General features: G+C 41.7%; 1 protein-coding gene across 5 annotated transcripts in view; it reads left to right on the top strand.

Annotated features, from left to right (window-relative positions):
- tax1bp1a (Tax1 (human T-cell leukemia virus type I) binding protein 1a) overlaps nt 1-25026 on the top strand; it is a 28962-nt gene that overhangs the window by 1104 nt on the left and 2832 nt on the right. The window contains exons 1-17 of one of the 5 annotated variants that reach the window (XM_037794052.1): nt 2153-2341; nt 6094-6196; nt 7195-7385; nt 8003-8158; nt 11853-12001; nt 12422-12512; nt 12618-12803; nt 12892-13143; nt 13275-13466; nt 13563-13635; nt 14399-14898; nt 17597-17683; nt 19765-19951; nt 20479-20687; nt 21313-21395; nt 23526-23749; nt 23858-23867. In XM_037794052.1, coding sequence (XP_037649980.1) covers nt 2153-2341; nt 6094-6196; nt 7195-7385; nt 8003-8158; nt 11853-12001; nt 12422-12512; nt 12618-12803; nt 12892-13143; nt 13275-13466; nt 13563-13635; nt 14399-14898; nt 17597-17683; nt 19765-19951; nt 20479-20687; nt 21313-21395; nt 23526-23733 — 2856 coding nt within the window. In that variant the 3' untranslated portion in view covers nt 23734-23749; nt 23858-23867. Of the gene's footprint in view, nt 1-2126; nt 2342-6093; nt 6197-7194; nt 7386-8002; nt 8159-11852; nt 12002-12421; nt 12513-12617; nt 12804-12891; nt 13144-13274; nt 13467-13562; nt 13636-14398; nt 14899-17596; nt 17684-19764; nt 19952-20478; nt 20688-21312; nt 21396-23525 lie in introns of those variants that run through there. The other 4 variants (XM_037794051.1, XM_037794053.1, XM_037794055.1 and 1 more) reach the window with 4 other exon arrangements.

Below are 25026 nucleotides of genomic sequence, written 5' to 3'. Positions count from 1 at the left end.
ATCCTATTCTGTATTCTGCACCCTGGACAGATCGCCAGAATATCACAGGGCTGACACATAGAGACAGACAACCATTCATGCTCACAATATCACCTACTACTAAAGGCTCAGTTTGAGCATTTAAAAGCTTGTACTGCCTTGCTTTAATACTGTACTGTATTAGCTGCTGTATTAGTCACAGTGATGTGGTGGTAGATTGGTATATTATGGCTTCCAACTCCCCTTAACTATACATCAGCTAGGTATTCAATTTGGTGAAAGATTTAAGCTTTATTTTCATAAAGTTGGGGGGCTTGCAAGACACAACTTTTCAAAATAAATGCTGCAGAGATATCTTGACTTTGTCAAGCTCCACTGGATACTACTTTATATGTCCTCTAATGCAATTTTTCTTACACCGTCACTGCCTGGTTAAAGACTAAGGCTTTGAGTGTTTATCACTGTGGCTGTTATGTTTAGCTGGTTAAGCTGAATTTGAGAATCTGTTATGACTTGTTATGACTCTAGCATTCATTTATCTCAGGTTGGGTTGAATGGAAATGTAGGTTCAGGAGGTTGTTTGTTGTTTTAGCTTTATTCTCATCCAGGAAAAAGATGAATGGATGCTGGGAGAGATGTTGCATCCAGCTACACATTCACACCTAACCACTAATGGCTCAGTTTGAGCATTTAAAAGCTTTTACTGCCTTGCTGTAATACTGTACTGTATTAGTTACTGTATTAGTCACAGTGATGTGGTGGTGGTAGATGGGTATATTATGGCTTCCAGCCCCCTTAACTATACATCAGCTAGGTATTCAATTTGGTGAAAGATTTAAGCTTTATTTTCATAAAGTTAGGGGGCTTGCAAGAGACAACTTTAAAAAAAATAAATTAAAAATGAATGCTGCAGAGATATCTGAGCTCCACTGGATACTACTGTATATGCCCTCTAATGCAATTTTTTCTTACACCGTCACTGCCTGGTTAAAGACCAAGGCTCTGACTCACCATCTTTGACCTGACAAAGCTCCTCCAGAGCCACAGAAGACACATTAAACTGCTGTTTTCAGGGCTGAATAGTAGTAGTATAATACCATCCATCCATCCGTTATCTGTAAGCGCTTATCCTATTCAGGGACGCGGGGTGGGGGGCCAGTGCCGATCCCAGTTGACACTGGGCGAAGGCGGGGTACACCCTGGACAGGTCGCCAGACTATCACAGGGCTGACACATAGAGACAGACAACCATTCACGTTCACATTCACACCTACGGGCAATTTAGAGTCAACAGTTAACCTAACCTGCATGTCTTTGGACTGTGGGAGGAAGCCGGAGAACCTGGAGAAAACCCACGCTAAGACAGGGAGAACATGCAAACTCCCTCTTGCTGTGAGGCGGCAGTGCTAACACCATATGTCCTCTAATATCATTTTCCTTACACTGTCATTGCCTGGTTAAAAACCAAGGCTTTGACTCAGCATGCCATCACCGTCTTCGACCTGACGAAGCTCCTCCAGAGCCAAAAGAAGACACATTATACCACTGTTTACAGGGCTGGATAGTTCTTCTTAGTAATAGTATAATACCACACTAAATAAATTCTCAATTAGAGGTAAAAGTTTATTTCAAAATCATACATTTACTCATCCTTCACAAAGCTCATAGGATGTGGAATGTCCCCAAGTTTCTCCCAAAGATAGCACTTCTTCTCACGCTTGGTGTCATTTTAGGACAGCACACCAGTAACTTGGGTGGCAGCACTAAAGGCAAGTAACAAAAACAAAAGTTCTCTTTGTGCAGTAAATGTCATAGATTACATGAAATATTGGTTGGCTGCAGATTTTGCTCTTTAAGATAGAAACTGATGTCCTGTGGTTATTTTAAGTCAAGTCAGATCAATTGTACAGCCCAAAATCACAGAGTTGCCTCAGAGGGCTTTACAATCTGGACAGCACATGACACCCTCTATTCTTAAAACCTTGTTTTTAGATAGAAATATGGTAAATACATCTGCCCAGAGGTGGATATATGCTGTGTACATATGCTACTTTACTTAATTTGTCTTTTTTGTTGCGTGTGTGTGTGACTTAAAAAACTCTACTGTGATACTCATCTTCTCTGTCCTCTGCTCTTTTGTCCTACAGACAAATGAAGTGACCAACAGGACACAATGTCATCGTTCCAGGTGGTGGACTCGTCGCCGGGCAGCAGCGTCAGCGTCATGGAAACGTCCAACTTTGCCCACGTCATCTTCCAGAACGTGGGGAAGAGTTTCCTGCCCCAGGCGCCCCTGGAGTGTTGCTACACGCTGACCCCTTACATCCCGCCAAACCCCAAAGACTGGGTGGGCATCTTCAAGGTACATCACACACACACACACCACAGCGACTCTCACCATGCTTCAAAGACATCGTCAGACATGATCAATTAAAGACCAGACTGTTATTAATCTGAATCATTTATGTTACAAAGAGAGATTGGAGCTACTCCCAGCTCATTACATACGTGTTTGTTAGATGGATTATGGGTTTCGGTTTTATTAATTGGCCATAGGTTTGCAGTGAGTGCATTAACACACACATCCGCCTTGACACTAATGCTTCACCTCTTCACTACATGCCTAAAACCTCACCACACGCTTTGGTGTGGTTGTTCTGCATGCGGAAAGAGGAAGAGTGTACACGGTGGGCTGGTTGCAGTAGGTCTCGCTGGGGGGCAAACATTTGGTGCTCTTTATGAACCACTCTGATTCTTATTAGGACCTCTTTTACCCCCCCACTTCACTTGTTCGCTCTCCCTCTGTCTTTCCATCAGTCTGTTCTCTGCTTCCTGCTTAACCAACCTTCCCGCTCCGCTCTTTTATCAAGGCCATCAAATCTCACACATAATTAACAGGAAATGTGAACTAGGAAACTTAATGTCTCGTAAAGTCGAAAGACAAACATTTTATTGTTGTTTAAGAACTGACTTCAAATCCACCAGCTCAATTAAAAAGAAATAAAGATGCTGTGTTTATATGGAAAAAAGTCAATTGGAAAATTTAATTGTTGTAATCCGCGCTAATGAAACCTGTTTGATGGCGCTTCATGTTGGAGAACAAGCAGACCGCGCTTCTTTAATCCGTTTGATGTACATGTCTGCTTTTTGCGTGTTCATAGATATTTATCTATTTCATTCTGGCAAAAAATGTAAGAAATAATGTACAGCAAGCCGGACATTGGTGTGAAATAAACCCTGACAGGGCGATGCAGGCCCCTGACGCAACTCGTAATACATGCCCCACTGACAAAAAAGAGGAAATTATCACAAGTTGAGTGGTCCATTATATATATTTATTACACGGCTTTGTTGAATACTCTATTCTGATTGGTCAATCACAGCTAACTACGATCTGTTATTTCTTTATAGCAGACCACTCTATGTATAACAGACCGTTACTATGGACACAGTTCTGATCTCACAGTCTGGATGACCATTTATGTGTCAAATTATTGATTTCTTAATTAAGTAGGTGTGTAATAAGCGGGATAACATACAGCGAGCAGGTCATTGTTGTGAAATAAACCCCGAAAGGGCGACACTGTATATTATCTCTTACATAAGGAACCATTCAGCTTGTGATAATTGCTTCTTTTTGTCAGTGGGGCATGGATGAAGAGGTCAGTATTTCTGCATGCTTTTACAAATAATAATCATCCACTTTGATTATAATAGAAAATGAACTTTTCTGAGGGTATTTGGTATGGCTGCAACTGCAAAATTATTATTTTCATTGACTATTAATCTGTTGATTATTTTCTCGATTAATCGATTAGTTGTTTGGTCTATAAAATGTCAGAAAATGGTGAAAAATGTCAATCAGTTTTCCCCAAAGTCCAAGATGATGTCCTCAAATGTCTTGTTTTGTCTTTTTTTTTTTTAAGCTGGAATCAAAGAATTTTGCCTCTTTTTTTCTTACAAAATTACTCAAACCGATTAATTGATTATCAAAATAGTTGCCGATTAATTTAATATTTGACAGCTGATTGATTAATCACAGCAGCTTTAATATTTGGGAAGCCTAATGTAAAAATCAACAGGTTGGTGGATAATTAAAAATGAGTGATTAGATTTGACTTTCCCACTGAGCACCTCCGATCGACACATTGATGACACTCTTGTCATGTGAGTTTTTTCGCCTCCCAGGGGCGATACCTTTTGTGCAGAGATGACTCAGGGAGCGAGCATTTTCTCTCTCTTACCCTTTACATCTATAGGCGTTACCTGTTTCTGAGAGAGAGACTGAGCAATAAAGGATGACTCAGACTGCACAGACAGGCGCTGTTCAGTTGAGTTGTGCACAGACACCCCCTAGTGGCGAAACATGTTAATAGCACAATAATAAGGATCCTCCTTTTAGAACAAACTTGCTCCTAGATGTGCAATACTCGCATGCAATGTATACACAGTAAACATCAACAGTGTACACTCTAATCAGGCTAGTTTCCAGCATAGTGATTGTTCCATACATGATAAATCGAACATCAGTTTAGTTTAGTTTAGTTTAGTTTAGTTTAGTTTAGTTTAGTTTGAGATTTAAAACACACATACACAACTCCCTAAAAAGCCCCGTGGAGGTTTTTTGGTTGTGGCATGTTTGGTTGGGTCGGCAGGGAGAAACCCGTTGTGTGGGTATATAATTAAAGTGTCATCGCGCTGTTCGCTCACACCTTGACTGAGTGATGGATAGCTGCTTTACCTGTGATTATTTTATAACATCACTCCCGTGTTGGAATGCCACACCGTACCTAGCGAAATGTCAGTCAACTTCACTCTGCAATTAGCCAAATTATTTATGTCTGTTCTCTCTTAAGCAAACACCCTGTGAGCACACGAGCAAAAAAACCTGGGAGGTGTCCATGGCAGGCCTAGCCTCTCGCTGAGATACTGCTGGATGTGGAAAGAATGTTCTTGGCCCTGGTTTCCACACTGATGATTACCATTTGTTTTGAGTAGCATTATACTGAGTGTAATGTGTTGATATGGCACACACTGCAATTATGTATGTTACCTGAAATTTTGACAAATGTTTTGAGTAGCTCAGTTGATTTACTGTCGCTTCCCAATGCCCTTATTTTTTCCTAGACTTTTTTTTTTTTTTTTTACTTAAATGAATTGATTGATTGTTGTTTATGTAAGTATTACACTGCAAACATTATTTTTTATGTGAACATGGTAAAACATAACATGTTATAATTAATCTTTAATCCCTGCCAGGGTTTTGTGCATCCTATAATTACCTGTACACCATTGTCAACCAACTGCCTAAACTATAATGTGATATGATTGCTATATGGCAGCTGTCCAAAGAAGAGAAACTTTCTCGTGTGCCACTTTTTCTCCATTTTTTAAATGTAAAAAAAAAAAAAAAAAGAGCCACAGGTGGTTGAGTTATCCACAGCTGAAACGCAGTTATGTAATGTCACAAACATGTATCGCACATGTGAGTTGAAACGAGGTGTGTGTGTGTGTGTGTGTGCGTGAGCGGCCCAGACGAGGAGAGTGTGCGGTTTGTGCGCGACAGATTTACGACGCACGACCTGAGTTATGATGTTCACAACTCCCTTTCATCATCTGTCACCTAACAACACATGAAATCCATAGAATTACATCTCCCTTGCCATTTTGTGTAAAATTTTCACCTTTTCTCCCCCCTCCCATCCACCCCCTTCCTCGTTTCCACGTGGGTCGTTTTCCGCCGTCTCACGAGTCTGCGCATGTGTGTGCAAAAAAGCTGCATACACCCCCCTGGCTTCCCACCCCATTCTCACACCTTCACTGCCCCTCTTTTTTTTGTGAGAGGAGGAGGAGGAGGAGGAGGAGGAGGAGGTGTGTGGAAGAATGAAGGGGCATGGTTTTAAATGTTTCCATTCTTGCCTTGAACATTGTGTGCAATCCCCCAGCTTTCTTCATTCAGTGTGTTTTTGTAAAGCTAATGATCAAATGTCATCTGGCTATTAACAATTTATGTTAATGCGAACATTTTCCAACATAGTACATATTTACACTGTCTAGTCTGGCACTATTTTTTTTGTTATGAATCAATATTTTCATTTCTGTTTACATCCTTAGGTGGGCTGGAGCACAGCCCGAGATTACTACACCTTCCTTTGGTCTCCTATGCCTGAAAACTACGAACCAGGAAGTACTGTGCACAGGACTGTGGTGTTTCAAGGTACACACATTCACACACACACACACACACACACACACACACACACACACACACTCTATGTAAACCACTCTACAGACCTGGGATATTCCAAAGTAACTCCTCCATTTTTACGGCGCGTATAAAAACCAGCACTTTTATTTAATAAGGGAACACAACCGCAAACGGCGGCCTGGGACCTGAGCACCACTCAAACCACACACATACACACACACAGGTTGAGGGCCTGCAAACTGGTTTTACTGGGCCTGGAACGGTCAGATATTACACAGTGAAAATATGAGAGCATTTCTGTGGTGTGTCAGTAGTCAGTAAAACCGGTTGGCTGCCGGATGTTCTGTACTTACTCCTCCGTCCCAGAGAACCAGGCCTGACGTGAATGATGCGCCACAGTGAGCTCTTACAGGGAAATATACGCACATATATAAATGATGTGTCTGGAGCTGCAACGATTAATCAATTAGTTGTCAACTTTTGAATTAATCGCCAACTATTTTGACAATCGATTAATCAGTTTGTGAATTTTTTTAAGGGGAAAAAAAGTAAAAATTCTCTGATTCCAGCTTGTTAAATGTGAATATTTTCTGGTTTCTTTACTCCTCTATGACAGTAAACTGAATAAATTTGAGTTGTGGACAAATCAAGACACTTGAGGATGTCATCCTGAGCTTTGGGAAAACTGATTTCACCATTTTCTGACATTTTATAGACCAAACAACTAATTGAGAGAAATAATCGACAATGAAAATAATGGTTAATTGCAGCTCTAGATGTGTCGCCTATGGGTATATTGAATGTTTTCCGATAAATTTACCTGCTGCTTTTCTGTGTGAAAGGGGCATTGCCTGATTCTTTTCACGCAGTGTAGTATCTTTTAATAGATATTATAGAACTGTTTTGGCTAAGCCTCCTTTAAATCCTACCTGATTAAATGAAATAAGTACTATTTGATTAAGTGAAATAGAAAAACAAAAAGAGAACACACTTTTATCTCTTTCCAGGTTACTATGTTCCTAAGTCTGATGGAGAGTTCTACCAGTTTTGTTATGTCACGCATCTTGGTGACATCAGAGGAGCCAGTACGCCCTTCCAGTTCAGGTCAGCCACACCCACGGAGGAGCTTCTAACTGTTACCGAGGACGACAGCAACTCAGACATACTCGTCGTCACCACCAAGACTGGCCTTCTAGAGGTACGCTACACGAGATGGTTTATTTTTCTATTTTCCATCTTCCTGGGTCTTGGCCTCTATTAAGGGGTCCTACAGTAAGATACTAGATCCAGAGGTTCCTGACTGTGACCTCTGACCTCACTGAGTAGTGAATCTCCCTTTTTGGCATTAATAAACTATTAAATTATTGTCTTTCTAGACATTTTGCTGGGCGATAATTCAAATTGATAATTTATTGTCTTTCAGTGGAATCGTATCGTGATTAAATCATATATCGAGATATCGTGATACACAATTACGTCATCTAAATTGATAATAACAAGCACATACTAACTCAAATTTCATGCTATATCGTGACCTTATCGAGATATGGAATGACCTATATCATGATAGAAGGTTTTGACCATATTGCCCAACCCTATCTAGCCATAGATACATCATACAACACAAATTGAATTGTATATAAAACTGGACAATTATGCATCTTACAACATTTTTTCTGTTGTAACTGTCCGAAGATTGGGGGCATTACAAGGGAAAAAAACTAAGTGACTCGAACACCAAGATCTTCAAGATTTAGGTACCATTCTCACTTCTTTCTCTTCATACCCTTAACTTACCTCCTCCATGCCTGGCAGCATGTGGAGGAGGCGCAGCAGGAGCGCAGGGAGCTGCTGAAGGCCATGCGCGTCCTCCAGGAGGAGAAGCAGCAGCTGCAGGAGGAGCAGAAGCGACTGGCCAGAGAGAGGGAGCAGGAGAGGGAGACGTGCTGCCTGCTGCGGACACACAACCAGGTTAGAGAGAGCGATGGCAGCAAGCTTCTTTTACTTGACACACATTTATATAATTAAATAAAGGTTTATTACTAATCAAAAGGTGTTTGTGTAACATTGAAATTAGCAACTGTAATAATAATAATAATAATAATTATAATAATAATAATAATGTTACAAAGTGCTTCACAACAAGAATTGAAAATACCATAATAATAAAATACAATATATAACTGTAGCCTCTTCTTTTACACTTCTTTTAAACTCCGCCACCTTTATGGGGTTTCAATTTTTCTCATCTGACATGTGAAACAGTCTAAATCACAATGCCGCAGTCACAGATACTGTTGCCTTCATTTCAGATGATTTGTTATCTCTTTAACAAGCAGAAAACATGGCATCATGTCTGAGTCTAATGTGAGGTCAAAGACTCTACTGATGCCCTTTAAACTCACCTCCTTACACCACAGGTGATCATCATCATCTAGTTACCTTAATAGATACAACAATGATGAATCAAATATGAATTAATGAGTCAAAAGAAAAATATAAATTATTTCAATATATGCGTAAATTGGGATAAAATATACCACAAAAACAGTCTCTAACAACAACACCGAGCGTTTCATTGTGTTTGCACATGTGTGTGTTTGTATGTAAATGTGTACAGAGACAGACCGTCTCTATTTGCACACGTGTGTGTGGAGCCAGTTCCTCACCAGTGATCACAGGTCTGAAAACTTCAAAGGCCCGAATTTATGAATAATCTGTGCCCATGTTTGAGAGACACACACACACACACAGAGCCGCAGCGTGCGTGTTTGTATCCGTGTGTGTGTGTGTGTGCGTGTGCGCGCCAGTCTTTCTCTCCCTCTTTAACGACCTGACTCAGTGGGCCAGAACGGAATTGGGACGCAGTTTTCTCGGGCATCTGGCGTCAGGGACGATGCCATCGCGACCACAGAGTGAACAAACATGACGTCAAACACACAAACACACACACATACACAAACTTGCCCCCCCCCCTTTCGCTCTCACACTCGCATTCAGGTCCCACACCACAGGGCCCCTCTAATGTGCATTCACACATGCACAGGCAAGCGCACACACAAACACGCTCATTATGCCACCCGCTTGCAAACCCTTTTAGTCTGTGTGTGTGGAATGAGAGGAGGGTAGTCCGCAAAACCGCCTGCCTGAAAAAAAAAAGAGCCCTGCCCAGCCTCAGGGACAAACACCACTCAGTCACGCGATTCAGTGGCCACTGCTTTCTCACTGTCTATTTTCTCCCTGTCTGTCTGTCTGTCCGTCTGTCCCTGTCTTTTTTTTCCCCTCCCAGTGTCAAATGTTTTCATTTCACAGTTGGTTTGTTGGCATATGAATTATTTGACTAAAGCGAGGTAAACATAAAAGACATTAATCAGACATTAATCAGAATTCAACAAATATGTCCACCTCGATTTCATCTAGTTCTTACTTTCCCATCACTCACTCACCAGCATGAGTCAGATTTTGGTGTTTTATGAGTTGCTCATTTGATATCTTGGCACAGAAACCTAAAACCAGTCACCTCAATGAAAGCAGAGAGAGGGGGGGTGGCAGAAGGAGGGGAGAGGCGAAACTTGCCAAGGAGATTGTGAGTGTGAATCCAGTCTCTTATCGCCCCCTAGTGCCGCTCTCCGGTTTAGGCTCAGAGTAAAAGAGCAGCTCTGCTTTGAGTTAGTCCGCTGCTCTTTTTTTTTACGAAGGACAAAATCGCCATAAATTACGTGGTAATACACACACACACACACACACTGTTATTACCGTGCTGCTTTTCATTCATCAGGCATGTCCATCTGCAGATATACGACTTGTGCGAGTAGGTGTGCGTCTCTCCTTTTGTAGAGCATTTTGCAGAAGGTGCGTGAGCTCATGCCACGCTGATGAAAATATCCCGAGTTTAACATGAAAACATAAGTACATATTTTGTGGCTGCTAATTTTACGAGAACACTTTTTATAAGGTCTTTATGCACTGCTAAAGTGCTTCCCGAAACGCCAGCCGTAAAAATCATACAGTGATCTACGCAGAGCCAAGCCCAGAGGGAGACAGGCCTGAGTACGCATTGGTGTGTGTGCATGTCTGTTTTTGGATTGATGGCTGTGCTATCTGTCTGTCTCCATATGTCCTTGAATATGCAGCTGTGTGTCCGTCGTTCTGTGTGTGTGTGTGTGTGTGTGGGTGCGTGTGAAGGAGTGCACGCGACATATAGAAAAGCAAGGTGTGTGCAGAGGAATGTTGTTCTGTCACAGCCGATATTAGCTATGGATGATTTAACGTCCTTCACTGCTGATTAGCAGCAAGTTCAAACAAGGCATTTCCACAGCAGTCACACCACGCGGAGAACAGCAACCTTGTGCGATCCGCTGTGCTCCACCAGGAATTTGTTTAAGGAATCCACTGATACTAGACAGGTTGTTCCCTGCATGCATTCACTACATACATACACACTGCTGTTGTTCAGTAACTTCAGACACCTCAGTGTGCGTGTGTTCTGCGTCCATCAAAAGGGCTCACGTCAGTCATAATTTGTAACTGGTGATTTGTGATTGATAAGATAACACTTTACTGATCCCCAAGGGGGGAATTCACATGTCACAGCTGCACTAGAAACAGGCTATAGAGGCTATAAACAGGCTATAGAGGTAGGGAAATAACTATTTAAAAATAACTATTTAAAATGAAATAAAAAAACACCACTAGTTTCTTTAAGGCGTTAACGCAATTCACCCTTTCGGAGGTTGTAGCGGGCTCAGTTTTCAAGCTAGAGTGAAGATACTGGTATCATATGAAACTAGAAAACCTAAGGAATCCACTGGTATCAGTCATGTCATAGTAGCTTGTTGCAAATTTTGGCAAGGAAAAACTGTCATGTTGATTTTCAAAGGGGTCCCTTGACCTCTGACCTCAAGATATGTGAATGAAAATGGGTTCTATGGATACCCACGAGTCTCCTCTTTACAGACATGCACACTTTATGATAATCTCATACAGTTTCGGGCAAGTCATAGTCAAGTCAGCACACTGACACACTGACAGCTGTTGTTGCCTGTTGGGCTGCAGTTTACCATGTTATGATTTGAGCATATTTTTTATGCTAAATGCAGTACCTGGATATTATATTTGTCATTGTTTTGAGTTGTTAATTGATTTCCAATAATAAATATATACATACATTTGCATAAAACAAGAATATTTGCCCACTCCCATGTTGATAAGGGTATTAAATACTTGACAAATCTCCCTTTAAGGCACATTTTTAACAGATATGCGATTGATTTGCAATTAATCGTGATTAACTATTGACAATCATGCGATTAATAGTGATTAAGTATTTTAATCACTATTGAAATAACATGAAATAACCATTTTTAAAAAAAGTAGTAGACTGCGTTAGTTTTATATTGGTGTACCTAATAAAGTGGCAACTGAGTGTAGGTACAAATGATAAATACAATGTGCATAAAAACCAAACGTACGACATGTACAACATACTCTATTTGCAACATGACCGTCAATTATCACCATCTGTGCTTAATCACAAGTGTTGCACAAGTTCCTGACTTTGTTCAGCGTTCGTTCTCCTGCCAAGTTCAGCCTGCTGATCCAGCTGCTGTGATTGGCCGTGGCGTCCGTCACTGTGATCCACAGCTGCCTCTCTGTGCCCCCGTAGGATCTGCTGCGCTCGTCGCAGGGCCTGTCAGAAGAAAGGGAGGATGTGAGGAGGAGGCTGACGGAGGCCACGGACCGGGTCCGCCAGCTGGAGGAGGACCTGCTGGGAGTCACCCAGAGAGGCCTGCAGAAGGAGACGGAGCTCGATTGGTGAGTGGAGAACGCTCACACAAAACCATCAATCATCCAAACTCGTACATTTCTATGAGGACGTGACTGTTTAAGTAACTTTGAGGAGGTGTTCTTGCCTGCCTTCTGCTTCCTCAACATCTTCATCATTCCACTTGTCTACAATTCACAAAATAATGCAAAGCACATCCTCTAAAATAGTGATTAAGTTGACACAAATTTAAACATAACCTCAACAAGGATGGTATTTATTTCATGGATATTGTAGTGCATTGCATTAAATACTTGTCTCCTCCTCCCCTTAGATGATGGATGTTGTCCACTTACTTAACAGTAGCATGAATCGCACTGAATGGAGAATTAGTGTAATATAATGATGTCGATGGATTGGTTTGAGGATGAAAGCTGTGCAAAACTTCTTCTCTTCATTTTATGTCACAGTCTGCGTGACCGTCTGAAGAAGCTCACAGCAGAGAAGGACTGCCTGGAGAGCCAGCTGAAGAACGAGAAGGATGAGAGAGACCTCTACAAGGTGGGAGAAAAGCTCTGCGTAGCTGAACGGCTGGATAAAAAGGTGCATTTAGACTAACAAAGCCGGTGTCATTCGGTCTTTCTCTCTGTGTTGTCCCATGTGCAGGCCCACCTGCGCAGCACCGAGCTGGAGAACACGAAGCTGAGCGCGGAGCTGCAGATGCTGAAGGCGGTGGAGCTGAACCGGGAGGTGACGATCGCCCAGTTCCAAGAGGAGCTGGACAGGCTCAGGCTCTGCGTGGCCCAGCGGGACAGCCTGGAGAAAGAGCTGCTGGCACACAAGGCTGACAAGGTAGCAGTGGTTGTACACATATATGTATGTCTGTTTTTGTAAGAAATCTGTTGATCTACATATATAATTTCCTTCTACATGTCTTTAGGCAGATCTGGTCCGTGTGCGTGAGCAGCTCCGTCAAGCAGAGGAGCAGCTCCAGGCGTCCCGGCAGCATGCCTCCCTGCTGGCCTCGGAGCTCCGCGACTCAGCCAGCGCCCGTGACCACACGATGACTGAGCTGTACCGCGCCCGCTTGGAAGCTGACAAGCTCCGTGCCAGTCTGGCTGATGCTCAGGCCGAGTGCCAACGCATGGAGAGCCAGCTGGACCGCATGAGGAGCACTGCACAGAAGGAAGTGGTCAGCGTCCAACTTCTGCATCTTTGCCTTTTCACTTTTCTATGCTATGATCTAGCTATGATGCTATGATGAGGCCTGGACCGAAGCAAGCCATGGTAAAGGTTTCTCTAAAATGTCCTCTTCTCTCCCAGGGTGTTGGGACCGGTGGGGATATGACCCCCAGCATGATGGTGGTGTCGGAGGCAGAGGCCGAGCTGCAGAGAGAGGTGGAGGAGCTGAAGCTGCGTCTTCACATGGCTGCTGAGCACTACAAGGAGAAGTACAGGGAGTGTCAGCGCCTCCGCAGGCAGGTGGCCAAACTGAACACAACTGAGTCACAGGGGGTGAGTACTGTAGAGTAAGACTCATATGAAAAGAAATATTACACGCAGGGCAATTATATTTTATTGATACATTGTGTGTGTTGTTTTGTTTTGCAGGAGCCAAAGAGAAATGCATCCACTGAGACGACACAGGAGCCACTGACCCCCAGTCCAGAGTCACCGACAGCAGGTACACATTCAAGCGCAAAAGTATATATATGCATGTTGTTATATTCTTAAGTATACTATAATGACATTATTTTCTTAAAACAGTTGTGCACGTTTCTGTAAAATATATGAATCCAGAAACACTTAAACTAGTTTAAAACAGCGTCATAGAGATGAACATTGCATTTTCTTGTTTGAAGATGTTCTGTACTTCACTTATTCCCACGGATAACTGCCCAAACCACACCATGCCAATAGAATATACAGATGTGTGTGTCTGAACAAGTGCTTAAACTTGATGTGCATCAATGTTCAAATATCCTGAGAGAAATTAATTGTAGAAAAGGTACTTTCACGTTTGTTTTTTGTCTTTAAAGTAATAATTAAAAGGTAGAAAAAGAGAGAAGATGTTCCACTAACAGTACCTTAAATCAACAGTAATGCATCGCAATCTCATGACGTAAAGAAAAAGAAAGTAAGTGGGTGGTGTGACTCACTCTTGCTTGACTGGACAAAACTTTTTCTCATACTGTGCTGATGTATTACTCCCACACGAACATGCAACATCTTAAAACAACAAGTTGACGCATATTCTCTGGAGATTTTCCAAAGTCTTGTCGGAAGTAACCCTAACCCACTAAACATGTTGTGTTTTTTCCCTATTTTTTATTACCACTGTTATAGGAAAAAAGAAAGTGATTATACTGAAATATCCAACCTGAATCAAAAACTGTCCTGCTGACTATCTATCATGTTTGTCCTACTCTTAATGTGTGTCTTTACAGGGAATATAGCTGCTGCAGTCCTACAAGGAGCCGTTGAGCTGACAATCACTCGAGAACTTAATAACAGGGAATCCACACATACTGATGCGTGCATCAGCACAGAGAGGGAAGAAAGGCAGAGAGAGAAAATGCCAAAGGAGAGGGTCGAGGTGGAGGCTGAGGGAGAGGCAAACCAAGAAGACAAAGAGAAAGAGGAGAAGAAGGACAGCCTGCCGGAGGAGAGCCTGAGGATGACGAGCTGGGTGGAGGTGGAGAAGGAGAGGCAGAGCGCCGAAGAGAACAGCGAGGCGGAAACGGCAGGGAAGGCTGAGGATGTTGTGGGGCGTCAGGTGCTGCTGGAGGTGGAGGGGAGGAGCATGGGGGAGGCGGAGAAGGCACAGAAGGCACAGACACTCTCGGTGGAGGAGGAGCTGGCGATGATGGAGGAGAAGTGGAGGCAGCAGTGTGCGATCAACGAGACGCTCAAACAGCGGCTGGCCAACGAGGAGGAACGATTTAGAGTAAGACACACAAACACATGAGGGATCAGTGCTCTATCAGTGATCAGACGTTGTGTACAAGCCCTTAAGTAAGGCAGCTACTGTTCCTCCACTCAGCAAAACATTTCCTTAGTAAATTTAAGTTAAAACAACAAGCGTGCTCCAGTGTAGATCACACAAACCTGTTCTCTTCCTCATTATCCTCATTGCACAAGAACGTAACTCCATTTTTAGTAATCAGATCGTTCTGTAATCCCCATCCTCCCCTTTCACAAGTCAATTTTCCAGTCCATTTAATTTTAATATTTTTTTCACTGGATGTAGTTACTTACACAAAGAAAATGAACTTGTGAGTTTGTGATCCAATCATAATGGACAATCATTATAAAGTTTACTCTTACCCAACTTATTATTACTTAGTTATTTTGTCCAGTATTCAACTTTAATCTTTAACTCATTTTATAAATACATTTTGGTGTAAACAAAAAACACGATAATTATGAATACAGTGCTTTTTATTTAATGTTTTTTTTAAAAAAAAAAAATGTGTCCTTTTAAGCAAAATTAGGGTTTTAAATTACACTATTTTCATTATTGATTAACCTACAATTATTTTATTTGGACTTAGTCAATTTAGTGCATAAAATGTCACAAAATAGTAATACATGCTAATTCAAAATTTCCAGAGTCGACATCTTCAAGTACTGTAGGTTATAATTTCCAAATAACTTTGCAAAAATCATAGATATTATATTAACAATAATATAAAACAGAGAAAAGCAGCAAGTCCGCACATTTGAGAGGCTGGAATGAGCAAGTGTTGGCTTTTATCTGCTTAATTTTGCTTGGTAAATTACTTGAACAATTAATTGTCAATATTGAATATTTTTTTATTTAATTAATAAGGACAGCACTGTACAAAATATTCTAAGACAAAACTTTTAAAATTGTCTTACCACGGCTGACTCAAGGAGACAGGGTTTAGCTAGTGGCACTTAAATAGATGAGCTAATTATTGAGTTAATTGGTTTATAAATAGCAGCGAGTACACTTGGTCACAGAGCAGCAAAGGTTCATACCAGTTTACATGAGCATGTGCATTAACCAGAGTAACCGGGTTACTCAGTGCCACACATGAGCCTATGTGTGTGGTATGTGTGTGATTCAATCCGAGCACTTGAGCTCGTTGCGTCTACGCGGGCCTGTTGCATTTTGCGTGCGAACGTCTGCCAAAGTACCTACTGGCGTTTAATCTCCTTGAGTGAGTGTGTGTTTATCGGCGCTGTAAATAAGGCTCTCCCCTGTCTTTGATAGAGTCTCCTGTCTGAGGCGAGTGCCCCGGGCCCCGAGCCGCTCTTAATGGCCCCGGAGACTGACAAGAGAGGCAGCCGCAGAGCGCCATGCTTTACGGCTGTTTACATCAGCCACCCAGAGGATGGACCGAGGGAGAGGCGTGGGAGGGTGGGGGGGGGGGGGCACAGAAATACACGGCTGCAGAATCCTTTCACCTGAACTTAACCCTCTAATGCTGCACAGTAAATTCATGAAAGAGGGGGGAGAGCAAGAGAGGACAAAAAGGAGATGAAAGAGAATGACGGGGAAAGCCAAAGAAGCAAAGAGAATTTAAGAGTGAAAAAAGTAGACATGAAGCAGAAAGAGAAACCGCGGGAGAGGATGAAATGAGAGAAGAGCAGGCAACTAGCCATGTAAACTATCCCACAGGGTCAGTCCTGTTAGAAAGTTAGAGATTTACTACGATCCCCCGGTCTGCTCCAGTCGGCCCTGGACACAGACCGTGTTTCTGTGGCTTTAGCTGTGTGTTTTACAGTAGGCACTGCACATTTGATGGCGCTCCAGGTTAAATAAAACTCAACCGACCAAATATTTGAGTTCACTTGCGTGTCTGTGTGTACACCGACTGATATTCATCTTCAGTCAGTTAACACAAATGGAGTGGAAATACACGGAGAAAGGGTTCGTATCAGTGAGTCGTTTCCATCAACTCTGGGAGAATCTGCCACCATTTATGTTTTTTTGGAGCTGAATCAATCAGTCAATGATCAGATAATTAATTAACAACTATTCTAATATTCGATTAATCGTGTCTAAGCATTTATAAAGCCATAACATTCCCTAGTTCCAGCTTTTCAGTTGTGAGTATTTGCTGCACTTCTTTGTCTTATGTGATATTAAAATGTATATCTGTGTGGTTTAGTACTGTTGGTCGGAATAAACAAGACAGTTTAAGATGTTGCCTTTGGGCTCTGGGACACTTTATAGACTTAACAATTAATCAATTAAACTATAAAAGAATCATGGGATTAATAAATTATGAAAGTAACTGTTAGTTGCAGCCTTAGTTATTTTATTGTTCAACCTCTGCCCTACTTGGAGCAGTGAGGAGCTACAATAATTGTCTGCATGCAAAACAGCATGAGCTAATATCTTATCTTGTGTTTTTATTATCATTTTTGGGGGCATTTTATACCTCCATTAGATGGTTGACAGGTGAGAGAGATGAGGAATGATGCAACAAAGGACTTCACGTTTTAATCCTGTGTCTCAGTGTTAATTGTTCATTAATCATCTTTGAGTATTTCTATATTAAAATCTATATATAGTGAATGTTATTTCTTGTACACAGAATCATTATGTGCTGCATTTTTATGAACTCTGGCCTGATGTTACTATGTTTTTTTTTTTGGTGCCCTGTCTGTAGGTGCACATGGCAGAGCGAGCCAGTGAGGTGACAGAGCTGAAGCGCAACCTCGCCCAGGCCCTCAGAGACAAGGAGCAGCTACAGGAGGTAAAGCAGCAACACGAGAAGTGCACACTATACAGCAGGGGGATTCAGTTCAAATCCAAAGAGGTCCAGCAAAGGTCAAGTCAAGGAGGCAGGACTATGAGCAGACGAAAAAATATGGTTACTAGCAAGCAAAACACGAGGCAAAAGAGGACACAGAATAGTAAAAGATGGCTTGAATGTGGCCGCACTAACTGTGGTAGCAACCACGAACTAGCAGTGTGGAGATCTTGATGATGGTGATGCAGTGCAGCTGGTGGCTCCTCCCTGACTCCGGCACACCTGCAGACAATCACACACAACACGGAGAGGGTGCGGCTCCGAGGCAGACAGGTTACCGTGAAACATAATGTTCAAGGAGCAGATGTAACACTGAAAGGCCTACACAGAACAAGACAGAATCTTCTGAATAAAATAAATAAAAAGCACCTATTTTAGAAGAACCAGGTAAAACGGTCTCAGACACAGTCTGTAGCCAGACAGCAGCAGGTCATGCTTTCATCTCTATCATGCTGTTGTTCTCTCTACGCACGGCAATCAATCAGTTTGAATGGTTCAATTGAGTGAAGCTATTGCCTTATCAATCTTGGAATCCATCGGCTATCGGTCTGACGACGATTCAGCCTCTGGGGGCAACGGACAATACTTTTGGGGTTCCGGTTTAGCCAGTAGATATGTGGATAACGGATATCCAGGCCAAGACTTCCTCTTCCTTTCTCCGGTGATTGTTTATAGTCTGATTAGCAACTTCATCAATACATTTTGTAGGTTTTTTAGGTCCAGACAACTTTTCGGCTAATCTCTATAAACAGATGAATGTAGATAATTAAAAAAAAAGCTAATAAAAAGCTAAATTGATGGGTTATAAGATTGCATTTCGCTCAATACATTCCGCCTCTTTTGGTCTACACACGGACTGTTTACCTTCATGCAACCAAAGCTCGCACCAATATGATTGGTCAATACTACTCGGACTATAAACGGACACCAGAACGCTTCCGATACCAAAATCTTATCCCGTTGCCTTCAGATTCTGCATTCATATAGCTGCTTCTAGAGATTATTGCCATATTAACTGAATGCAGTGTCTGCACTCCTTCCTGTAGCCTTTCCTTCTCTTCTCCATACTCCCCACTACCCACTAATTAATACATCTATACTTGCTTCTCTCGCCCATCGGGTACAGTGCCATTAGACAGTGCAAATGCCAGGCGACGTGTCTGTTTCACCTTCCCAACCCTGGTTTAAATGTTAAACCTGATAGCCGCGCACTAATGAAGTCATCAAGAGAGGAGGTCAGGGGGGGGAAGAGCGAGAGGAAGGAGGGAAGTAAAAGCGAGAGAGGGCGAGTGCCTTTATCAGCAAAGCCAGAGCAGAGGGAGCCAGAGTCTGACACCCATTACAGTAATGAGTAGGGTACTAATGCTCTTGCTTCAGATATAATCACAAAGGGCAGAAACAATGTAGAGGGAAACTTAACTCTGAGCTGAAAAACACTTACTTGGTTCCAACAGTGAAAATGTGCTCTGGAAACACCGACTGAATTTTCCTCAGAGCATCAGTCCTTCTCTCTTCCAACATATAATGTTGGCGTGTGCTGACAGTGTTTACACATTTTAGCAACAACAAAGATCTTTGAACTGTGGAAGGAAAATCATACTGAAATACATGGAAATATGTATAGTATGAAAATGTAAAGATAAGAATAGCCACGCCCTAAAGCATCCCCTGCTTTATGGTCTATTTGACTCTAAATGGGACCATAATTTACTAAATGAACATCATGCTGTATTGAAGAAGACTTGAAACTAGCGATTGAGACCATAAACTCATGTTTACAATGTTTACTAAGGTAATAAATCAAGTGAGAGCTCATTTTCTCATAGACTTCTATACAATCAGACTTCTTTTTGCAACCAGAGGAGTCGCCCCCTGCTGGATATTAGAAAGAATACAAGTTTAAGGCACTTCCGCATTGGCTTCACTTTTCAGAACCAGAGGTTGCCCACTGTTAACAATATGTAGTTTGTCCCGGTGAGGTGCTGTGACACTCAGGAATGGATAACGTCTCCGTCTCCCTCTAGGAGCTGCAGCGCTTCGTGTCCAGGCAGAGGGAGCAGGAAACTGGTGTTCAGGGTGCTGAGATCAGGCAGCCGATGATGCTGCGCTACCCCTTGCCGTACCCTCAGGACCCCTCTCCTCCACCACTGGTTCCACACAGGCCTGCTGAGTTGCAGTACGGCAACCCCTACTCCACTGACACCACAAGAGGTGAGAGGAAGTCAAACTTTGATAAATTTTTCATGTTCTCTTCGACTCTGCATCTGTCTGTTTTTCCTTCAGTTATATTTTGCTGCTCTAGAGCAAACAAACGTATATGATACTTACACGTTTTATTCAGCAAGATCATCTATACAAATGAACACCGCTTTTGTGATTTTTGAAGCGTAAATGCAACACCACCACCAGAAGTTAAAAGCTATAAACAAACTACACCACGGTTGAATGATTTTAGTAGTCTCATTTAGCCACTTGTTAGCAACCACCTTTTTTAAGACACATAAAAGCTTCCAAATTCACAAGTGGGATGTTTACTGATGTAATTCATGTCGTAGAACAAAACCTTAAAATCTCTTAAGCTTGTGTTAACCACAGACCTTATTTCAGACCTCTAACCAAAAACCCACGACGAGACGACGGAACCCGGAAGTGCTAAAATGCTAACTCATTTCCAGGTTTTAGTCCTGCAGCACTCTATTTGAGGACAACATTTCCATGTTTTACTGTTTTTTTTCCAGACCGGGTGGATGTTTCGCTTTCTCCCGAGCACATGTCTCGTCCTCCGCCCGAGGCTCCACCCTGCGCCCCTCCCTGCGCACCCCCAATCACACCCCCGAGCCCGGGCCCCGGGGCGCCAGGCTGGGAACCAGAGGTGGTCTGCATCCAGCCCTCCCGCAGCACGAGCCCTCCCGACAACCTGGAGCAACCGCCGGAGGAGCCGCGAAATGTAAGTGCAATAATAAAAACACACAAACCGGATGGAAACTCACTGCCAGCGAACTGAAAACCCCAGGCTGGTATGACATTCACTAACAAGCCAACAAAAATTGGAATTATTTTTGAGTATCTGTATCAATTGAGGTTTTCACATGCATCAGATTATGCATGACAAACTAACCGTGATCCCAGCCTTTGCCTTTCCTACCCTCACGTCGTGTTTTTCAGCATCCAAAAAATTGCTGTCACGGACAGTAATCCCTCGCTCTCCGTCTCTGGAGTGCTCCTCCTCACTGAATAGAAGGGAATAGTAGCTTGCCCTTAAAAGATGAAGCTATGAACTCATTTGCATAAAGCTCTAATTAACGTCACTCCCTCAGAGCTCAAGAGAGACGAAGATAACAAGGGCTTGGAGAGTAATTAGGGGGGTTTTTGCAAAAGGGACAAACCCAAGATCAGCTAGTCTGTCGGATTACATCTTTTTGTTGTTTGGGAGCAAAGTGAAATAGAGGGCTAGCGAGGAAGGTTTACTGTGTGTTGCTCTTTCTTTAAATAGAAACATGCCAGCACATATCTTTGATGGCAAATAGATGGCCATCAATTTCCATCCTTTTGTGTGCATTTGTGTTTCATAGGCTGCTGATGGGGCTCAGCCGACCTGTGATCACCAGTCCAGTAGACGTAGAGAAGCCAGGGGCAGCTTCTGCTTTGACTCCAGGTAGTGTGCCCACCCACACACATAAATAATTACTGCAGAATAAATAGACATTGATTAAAAAGGGACAACAAAGAGAAGTTAGGGAGGGATTTCTTTTCCCAGTGGTGAGCCAAACAAGGCTAATATAAAAAAATATATAGCTATTAAAATCCCTTACTGTTTGGCCAGTCCTGCAGGGTGGCTAAGCTGACATCACAGAGTAAAAGAAGTGGCAGTTTTCATGGTCATTTACAGAAGCGTAATGCATTCACTTGAGAAAAAAAATATTTGCCCTGTTTTTTTCTGAATTAACAAGATTATTATCTCGTTCTGAGAAAAGCTCTGTTTTTACAAATTAACGAAATACCTCAAAATCCTGCAAAGAAGCTCTCATTTACTTGAGGGCTCGATTTCATGGAAGCAAGCCGGTTTAGTTTAATCCAGCACTGAGAACACTATGGATGATGTGAGTGAGACTGAGGCACAATTGCCTGATTGTCTCTCGAGACGCCACATAGCACAGCCTGAATGCATTTCAGATGCATCATCTTATATTTGTGAAGCACGCCATATCAGTTCAACTGATCCTGGAGAAACACCACAAAAGTCCGTCAGATCAGAACGAGCTTTACGTCTGGACAACTACAAAGTCCTGAGGTTCCTGCGCAAAGTCCACAAACTAATAACAATACCATCTATATAGCTTAAAGACACAAGTAGCTCCCAATATCTCAAAACCAAATAAAACGGGATTAAACTAATGTGCAGTTATGATTTAACTGTGTATCACTGTGGTGACTCACTGAAAAAGAAACAAAAAACGACCCAAAAGAAAGAAAAAAAATTGTTCTCAGAATTGCTGAGATAATGATCTCATTATTTCAGAAAAAACAGGGCAAATATTTTTTCCTCAAGTGAAGTATTACGTAGTCTTGTGTACCCCGAGGGGTTGAATTTTCCTCCCCACAGATATTATCAAAATGTGTCCATTTTCTTGTCGAACTTTTCTGTCATATCTGTCCATTAAGTATGAAGCCCTTTAAAACCACAACGTGTTGTTTTGACATTTTTGTTTGTATATGGAATAAACAAACGTGTTATGTAACAACATAGAAAGCTCTGGATTCAGAGTCAAAAACATGTAACAAACAAAACAGTTGGAGCAAAAAGTGGGAATTAAACACAAAATACATACAGTGGAATCCGCTCATAGTGATCACGGTTACAGTGAACAACCGCTTATATATGGATCAAAAAGCTTGGGACAGAATCATTCCTATACAAATGCTGTTTAAATAATTTGCTTATAGTAATCAAGTAGTCCGCTTAAAGTGTTCAACATATGGAAAAACATTTTAAAACTACCGTAATTCTATTTTTTTTTTCACTTTTCTCCCATGATGACACTGTATTTTATGAATAAGTTTGTTTTCAAACTCTGATACCAGTTCGGTATTATAAGGCTGCAGTTTATATTCAGGCCTGTTGAAAATAAAAAAAAAAGCCAAGCTGTGGCTTAGTAGACTATTTGCACTACTGACATCACTGTATTTGTAAACAGCACAATACTGTTTTAGGCTAAAGCTTGATTATAATTTGAACTACAGTAAACTATATTTTATATACAGCACTGTACTGTATTAAAGTGTATTTGAATAATACACATTACATTTAATTTGTACTATAATGTAATTTGAAAAGTGTCTGAAACAGCTGTAAGCTACTGTATTTTCAAACAGTCAATAAAATTCAGTAAAAAGCGAAGCTGTTACTTTATAGGCATGTAATAAATAACAATTAGATGGTAATCAGCATGAGAAATAAAGAAAAAAATTATAATAATCATCCGCTTATAATGATCAATTTGACCCGGACGGACGTGATCAGTAAGAGGTTTCCACTGTACATACATACATATACTGTATGCACATATGTATCTATGTATGCACATGCACAATATGTATATACAGTACATATACATAATACACATGTATACAATACATACTGTATGGAGATGTTTTAGATGTGTATAAAAGTCTAGTTTTAACTGAGTGGACTAATATACAGAATAAGCCAGTGTACACATTCCCACTGTATGATCCCAACCAAACTGATGCGTCTCCCCGCCATCCTCTCCTCTTCTCTCTCCAGCAGCGTTCACAAGCGCTGCCCGTTGTGCGAGGTGATCTTCCCGCCCCACTTTGAGCAGCGCAGCTTCGAGCAGCACGTGGAAAGCCACTGGAAGGTCTGCCCCGTCTGCTCCGAGCAGTTCCCCCTCAACTGTCAGCAGCAGCTCTTCGAGAGGCACGTCCTCACGCACTTTGACGGCCACGTGCTCAACTTCGACCAGATCGAATGAAGGGGGGCGTAAAAGGGCAAAAAAACGTATGTGTGTCGTCAGCTATTAGTTCATTTTGATTGGGTTAAGTCGTCTTGTTAATATACAATCATTAGCACTTTTTCGCAATCTTAACAAAGGTTAGAAAGAATGTAGTCCGGGAAAGTTTGTCCTGCGGCGGCTACTCCACCGAGGTGTTTTATTAAAAGTAGGGTAGCTTTCACCTTTAATGCACCATGGGTAAAAGGATCATTAACACTCGGGAAAAGTGCCATGGTCCTTTTCTTTTCTATCATTTTTATGCTCATCTTTCTGCTTCAAGGGACTAAAGCACCTCTGGTAGTGCATGCATTAATTATGTGTTCAAAACTACAAACCGTTCAAAGAGTGAATTGTAGCAGGAGCTTGAAACCAGGGCTTTTGAAGAGAAAGCATTTTAGTATGTTCCAGTTCTTTAACTACCCTGAATATTATTTAAGACATCTTCATCTTTTAATTGTCCAAAGCTTGGAAAGGCAGAAGGGGATAGGAATTTTTTTAAAGTGTAAATGAGGAGTGAGATCTGAATATGTCTTAAAGAATCATCGGAGTGTGTATATTTAATTGAAGAGCGGTGTGGTGGAGATTTTTTTTTTTTTTTTTTTTTTTTTTGAGTGATTTCTCCCAAACTTACAGTACAACTGTACGTATAAGACGTCAGATGGTTGAAACAAAAACAGCACTACGTTTTCATGTATCTGCACTAAATAAGGCTTTATTCTGAATGTACTGTACATATGAAAATAAGTATAAGTTGTGGAGAGACCTGTGAATTACTGTCGTGACCCCGCCTCCCCTCATTGTTCATGTTTTAGTGATGACAGAATGACGGACCAATGATGTTTTACTTTGGTACAGCTGGTGAGAAAACTGGGCTGGTCTCTTTTATTTTATTGATAATGTCACGTTTTAGGCAAAACAAACCGCTGGACACTAAGTTACAGACACTTTTATTGTTACGTACTTCCACGTTTTAAAAGTTAAAACTGTGAGGAAAAAGTTTGTGTGCAGGTCCCCCCACATCATGAATGAGTGTCATTTATACATGTCTCCACATCACTGCTTGTCTATTTTCTGTCATTACAAAGTGACCCCCCTGACAGTGTTGTATTCAGGCTTTAAAAATTGCACATGCCCAGTAATCACAAAGGCAAATGTGTGTGTATGTCATGTGTCCGACGCAGCCTCTTTTCATGTGAGAATGTCAGGACGGTGGTTTAAGTGTGTACTGCAAAGATCTTTATGAATAAAGTAAGCTTGTCTTAATGCATTTAA

The sequence above is a fragment of the Sebastes umbrosus genome, chromosome 15 (assembly GCF_015220745.1).
Source record: "Sebastes umbrosus isolate fSebUmb1 chromosome 15, fSebUmb1.pri, whole genome shotgun sequence".
NCBI lineage: Eukaryota > Metazoa > Chordata > Actinopteri > Perciformes > Sebastidae > Sebastes > Sebastes umbrosus.
The sequence above is the reverse complement of the archived record's forward strand: the minus strand, read 5'-3'. Positions and strand labels throughout refer to the sequence as shown.